The 6,425-nt window shown below is 37.1% G+C and overlaps 2 protein-coding genes across 2 annotated transcripts; both read left to right on the top strand.

The window, feature by feature from the left end:
- LOC141677712 (glutathione S-transferase U17-like) lies at positions 1-2,518 on the top strand. The gene is made up of 4 exons (XM_074483751.1): positions 1-459; positions 571-909; positions 1,540-1,872; positions 1,977-2,518. The coding sequence occupies exons 1-4, from the start codon at positions 142-144 to the stop codon at positions 2,307-2,309; spliced, it is 1,323 nt and encodes a 440-aa protein (XP_074339852.1). The 5' UTR covers positions 1-141; the 3' UTR covers positions 2,310-2,518.
- Positions 2,519-4,067: 1,549 nt separating this feature from the next.
- On the top strand, positions 4,068-5,106 carry LOC141677976 (putative glutathione S-transferase). Its single transcript, XM_074484138.1, has 2 exons — positions 4,068-4,475; positions 4,581-5,106. The coding sequence occupies exons 1-2, from the start codon at positions 4,158-4,160 to the stop codon at positions 4,914-4,916; spliced, it is 654 nt and encodes a 217-aa protein (XP_074340239.1). The 5' UTR covers positions 4,068-4,157; the 3' UTR covers positions 4,917-5,106.
- Positions 5,107-6,425: the final 1,319 nt, after the last annotated feature.

Raw genomic sequence — 6,425 nt, 5'->3', positions numbered from 1 at the left:
CAACACAAGCAAAAAAAAAGTCAAATTTCTGATGTGCATATAAAAATAGCTCAAAGTCAATCCCTTTGGAACATCAAATTTGTAGATCTCAAAAAGCAAAACAGATTTTTGCACAAGTTTGCAGAGCCAACCTTGGTAATAATGGGTGATCAAGAAGTGAAGTTGCATGGTGGATGGCCTAGTTTTTTTAGCAAAAGAGTTGATATTGCACTGAAGATGAAGGGAATCAATTACAAATATGTTGCAGAAGATATATTCAACAAGAGCCCTGAGCTTCTTGAATATAATCCTGTTCATAAGAAAATCCCTGTGCTAGTACACAACGGGAAGCCAATCTGCGAGTCTCTGGTTATCCTCGAGTACATTGATGAGACCTGGAAGTCTGGACCTTCTATATTGCCGAAAGATCCTTATGCCAGAGCAATGGCTCGTTTCTGGGCAAAATTCATCGATGACAAGGTATGCATCAAAATAGTACTATTGTTTAGTATTTACCAGTTTGTTTTGATTTATTTCCCATTTTAAGGTTATTTACGAGAATTGACCTATTCTTTGTTTTGCGATTTTCAGTGTTTTCCTACTATGTGGCAGATCAGGAAGAGCCAAGGGGAGGAGGAACGCGAGAAAGCCATTGAAGAAGCTAAGGAGCAGTTAGCAACACTTGAAAATGAGCTCAAAGGCAAGAAGTTCTTCGGGGGAGATGAGATGGGACTAGTTGACATTGCTGCTAATTTCATAGCACTTTGGCTTGGTGTCGTAGAAGAGTTGATGGGGATAGAACTGCTTACGAAAGAGAAGTTCCCAGGATTATGTGAATGGGTTGATGTTTACCTAAATGACACCATTATTAAGGAAACTCTGCCTGCCAAACAAGAGTTGTTAGATCGCTTCCGCAATCTGTTTCAACGAACCAAATGATTAATGTTCTGTGATGCTGTTTTCTGCAACAGCACAGAGCTAAAAATAAAAACTTCTAAAGAAGCCTTGTTGTATGTGATTTGCTGATGAGAGTTTGAAGTGAGTAATTTAGTAGTCTATGTTTCTGATATGCTGAAGTAATAGCTTTTTCGGGCTGCTTATCAATCAGAATGTGTATAATCTTCTATACAACAGGCCTAACTGCCATGAGTGGTTAATAAAATCCTTTGATTACAAGTTAGCAATCTCAGTAAGCAAAAACTATCTTAGTCTTTAGCTTAACCATAATAATCTTTTGTTAATTTACACCGTCGTTCTTGACTTCTTGTTGTGTTTGTTTTATCTTGATATCAGGTTGTGTATGGCTCTTCTTGCTCTTCTTGTTGTGTTTGTTTTATCTTGATATCAGGTTGTATATTGTTGAATGGTTTAGCTTGACACCTGGCCTGTTTGTGGACAAATGTAGCGATAATGTAGCCAATCATCGCGACAACAGGTGATCAAGAAATGAGGTCACCCCATAGGTCATCAGAAACTGCAGGCATATATAAATAGAACATTTACATGATCAAACATCTATCTTGCAGGCTTAAACTAAAAAAACATATTTACTTGGTTTAGCCAAATTTTGCAACAATGGGTGATCAAGAAGTCAAGTTGTTTGGTTTATGGGCAAGTCCTTTTAGCAAAAGAGTTGAAATAGCACTGAAAATCAAGGGAATCAGTTATGAACATATTGACGAAAATTTGTCCAACAAGAGCCCTGAGCTTCTCAAATTCAACCCTGTTCATAAGAAGATCCCGGTGTTATTACACAACGGGAAGCCAATTTGTGAGTCTCTTGTTATTCTCGAGTACATTGAAGAGACCTGGAAGTCTGGACCTTCTATACTGCCCAAAGATCCTTATGCCAAAGCCATGGCACGTTTCTGGGCAAAATTCATCGATGATAAGGTACTAATTAAAAAATTTAATAGATTTTTTACCATCATTTGTCTATATCTTAAATGTTTACTGGGATCAAATTTATGCATTTTTTAAAAAATTATGACACTCAGTGTATAGCTGCTATGTGGAGTATCCGGAGGAGCTCCGAGGGGCAAGAGAAAGCCATTGAAGTACTTATAGAGCATCTGAAAACACTTGAAAATGAGCTCGAAGGCAAGAAGTTCTTTGGTGGAGATGAGATTGGACTAGTTGATATCACTGCTAATGTGATAGCACTTTGGTTTGTTGTCTCACTAGAGTTAATGGAGATAGAATTTCTTACAAAAGAGAAGTTCCCTAGATTATGTCAATGGATTGATGATTACCTTGATAACAGTGTTATTAAGGATACTTTGCCTGATAGGGAAAAATTTAGGGTGTATCTGTCAAATCTGAAAAGTTAAATTTAACTTCAAAGTCCAAGTTAAGTTCTTTTTTTGGTTTTCAACATGAAATAGTTTCATTCATCTAAGATCTCAGCATGTAGCAGAGTATCAATTTCAACGCGATCTGGGACACTATAGCCAGCTCTAGCAAACGAATGAGCAACGCTAGTTGCAGATCGATAAACAAATTGTAATGTAACATTGCTTTGATATTTCTATTGCTTTCTTGCTGTTTGTGATAATTTCTTGCTTTAATACTTCTTTCTCTTAAAGGATTAGGGTTAATACAATCATGGAAGGTTTCTTGTTAAGGTGTGTAACAGGCCTAACATCCATGAGTAGCTTTTAAAATCCTTTGATCACAAGTTAGCCATCTTAGTAAGCAAAAACTAGTTTAGTCTTAAGATTAACCATAATAATCTTCTGTTAATTTACACTGTTGTTCTTGTGTTTTTGTTGTGTCTGTCTTATCTCTACATCAGCTCTTCTTCCTGAAGATATAATCCGGGAAGAGATATTAACTCGACTTCCCCCTACATCACTGGTACTGATTTCATCCAGACTAAAAAAGTGTCTACCTCTATAATTGTTAAGGGTGTTCCTTACTGGAAGCTTCAGACTAATTGAACTCTCAAGTTTGAGGTTAGTTATAATGAGTTCATATTTCAAAAAAAAAAATCATGGTGGCCAAAGTTTCCATCTCCTTAATTTGAACGATCGTCTTGGAGTGATAGATTGCACAAGTCATGCAGCGGATGCATAGCGTTTCAGTGAAGAAAGTAGAGTGTTGACAAAGATGGACACATTTTGCTTTACTTCTGGTTCCACCACCAGCAGTATGGCTTATTTCCTCTGGAAGTCAATGGTACAGTGAACAAGTTATTCTTTCTTAGTAATATACCTTGCTTATGATTGTGAAAGATATATTGGTGAATGGTTTAGTGTGACACTTTTGGCCTGTTTGTGGAAGAATGAAGCGAGTATGTAGCCAATCATCGTGACAATAGGTGATCAAGAAATGAAGTGGTTCGGTGTATAGGCCTTAGGCCCCTTCTGCAGTAGAGTGGAAATTGCTCAGAAAGTGAAGGATATCAATTAGGAAGATGTTGCCTAAGACTTGTCCAAAAGAGAGCCGCGAGCTTCTTGAATATAACCATCTCCACAAGAAAAGCAGAACCCAATTTTTAAGTCTCTGCAGTGCTGGATCTCTGGTATTTGCAAAAGATCTTTATGCCAGAGTCATGGCTCAGTTTCTGCATGAAACTCATCGATGATACGATAAATATTAAAGGTAATCAATGTAAAAGAAATTTTACAGATAATAAGAAATGAACCTGCTTTAGGATTACAAGAACTGTATTACAATAAAGCTTTCAAACCAATCTGATGACTCCAGACTCACTGACCTCAATCTTTACCACTATTTATACAGTTTAATATTGATGGAGTAGATCTCGATACTTCTCTTATTAAATACCCTTTCTTCAAATTTCTAGATTAAACTAGTCAAATGCACCAAACCTAGAACACTTCCAAGAAAATGCAGAATATCAGAAGCTTAAAAAACTCAGAAGATTCCAGAGAGAGTCGTTGAACTTTAACACTCAAATTATAACAAACTTATAATTTCGACGACTATTAACTCCCTGATTATGTCCCTTTGTAATAAAATAGTTCCATCCCCCTCAAACAGTATAAATTTGTATACAAATTATAATATTTTACGTATCTGGAAGAGGTCACCCCATATGTCATCAGAAACAGCAAGCATATATAAATAGTGTAGAACATTTACATGATCAAACATCTATCTTGCAGGCTTAATCTGAAAAACAAATTTACTTTGTTTAGCCAAATTTTGCAACAATGGGTGATCAAGAAGTCAAGTTGTTTGGTTTATGGGCAAGTCCTTTTAGCAAAAGAGTTGAAATAGCACTGAAAATCAAGGGAATCGATTACCAACATGTCGACGAAGATTTGTCCAACAAGAGCCCTGAGCTTCTCAAATACAACCCTGTTCATAAGAAGCTCCCTGTGCTATTGCACAATGGGAAGCCAATTTGTGAGTCTCTTGTTATTCTTGAGTACATCGACGAGACTTGGAAGTCTGGACCTTCTATACTGCCCAAAGATCCTTATGCCAAAGCCATGGCACGTTTCTGGGCAAACTTCATCGATGACAAGGTACTCAGACATAATTTACTCACATTTTATTTAAAATCGCTTATTTTTCATTTTAATAAAAAAGGTCTATATCTTAAATATTTACTGGCATCTTATGAATCTCAGTGTATAGCTGCTATGAGGAGGATCCGGAGAGGCTCGGAGGGACAAGAGAAAGCAATTGAAGAACTGACAGAGCATTTGAAAGAACTTGAAAATGAGCTCAAAGGCAAGAAGTTCTTTGGTGGAGACGAGATTGGACTAGTCGATATCACTGCTAATGTGCTAGCATTGTGGCTTGGAGTCTTACTAGAGTTAATGGGGATAGAATTGCTTACAAAAGAGAAGTTCCCTAGATTTTGTGAATGGATTGATGATTACCTTGATAACAGTGTTATTAAGGATACTTTGCCTGCTAGGGAAAACTTTAGGGTGTATCTGTCAAATATACTTAAAAGTTGATCTTTAAAGTGCAAGTTTAAGTGCAAGTTTCATTCAGTTATCATCTCAGCATGTAGCAGAGTATCAATTTCACCAGGGACAGACCTTCATAAAAAACGCGGTCTGGGACATTACAGCCAGCTCTAGCAAAAGAATAAGCAACGATGTATGCAGACCGGTAAACAAATTGTAATGTAACACTACTTTGACATTCTTTTGCTTTCTTGCAGTTTGCGATAATTTGGCTAAAAGGATATGTACTATTGTAAATTTACTGCTAGTTGCCTTAATTGCAGAAAATTATCAGATTCTGTTATCAGCATGCTCCATCTAGGTCTCGAACAAACATGCTGAAGCTAGACGCATTCCTCTCTCTGAGCATTGCAGCATCAACATTAACCTTGATATGATTCAATTGCAGTTTCAAGTTTCACTTAAGTCTTAGCTTCATTGTTGCCAAAAAAATTGACAGATTCGTTGATATTACTTCCTCCACCGGTGGCCTCCTTTGTGCCTGACGAGAGCATTTCTAGTCCCCCTAAACAGCCAGCACAACTAAAGCAAGTTCAACAAAACAAATAGATGGAATCTTTTAAAATTAAGTATAGGCTACTTTTTTTCTTTAGGATGAATGGTCACATATTTAAAACCTAAATCTGTTTAGTAGCATTTGAAATCAGATGGTTAAAAACTAAAACACTCAGCTCAGTGAGAACATGATCTCATCCTTAAACTTACAAAATTCAATAAATAGAGTCAATAACGGCTCATATCTCAGAATTAATGGCTTGAAAGTCATCATCCTTCTTGTCTGTGATCTCACAATTAATGGCTTGAAGTTGAATGTCATCGCCCTTCTTGTCTGTGATCTCAATATCAATGGCTTTAACATCATCATCATCCTTCTTATCATCCCTTCTCTCACAGCCCAGTAGCCCGCATGGTACTTATGATCACCATCAATAAACGGTTCCCCTCCATAGTCTTTCGTAAAATTGTTCAAGACATCAGGCAAACCTCGTAACTTTAAAGCAAGTTTGACATCAACAAGAGCACCAGATGCATAATAATGTCTAGTCGATACCTAATACAATTTCATCCTGGCCTCTTCCTCCCTACCAACAACCGTAGCCAGAATTTTAATATAAGTAATATTGTAGGGTAATCACTTGTCAACATCATTTTTTGAGCTAAGTAGCTAGATAGTGTTCAATGAAAAGGTTTTGTAAGGTCACCATTCAAACAAAACAAAGAAGCCCTGCTAATGACTGTGAAATATAAAGAGGTGAATGGTTTAGTGTGACACCCGGCCTGTTTATGGAATAATGTAGCGATAATGTAGCCAATCATCGTGACAACAGGTGATCGAGAAATGAAGTGGTTTAGTCTATAGGCCCTTTCTGCAGCAGAGTGGAAATTTCTCTGACAATGAAGGATATCAATCAGGAAGAGAGCCGTGAGCTTCTTGAATACAACCTTGTCCACAAAAGAAGAAGCCAATTTTTAAGTCTCAGCAGTGCTGGATCTCTG

This window comes from Apium graveolens, chromosome 8 (genome assembly GCF_009905375.1).
Source record: "Apium graveolens cultivar Ventura chromosome 8, ASM990537v1, whole genome shotgun sequence".
Lineage (NCBI taxonomy): Eukaryota > Viridiplantae > Streptophyta > Magnoliopsida > Apiales > Apiaceae > Apium > Apium graveolens.
Note: the sequence above shows the minus strand (reverse complement) of the source record. Positions and strands in the feature narration are given on the sequence as shown.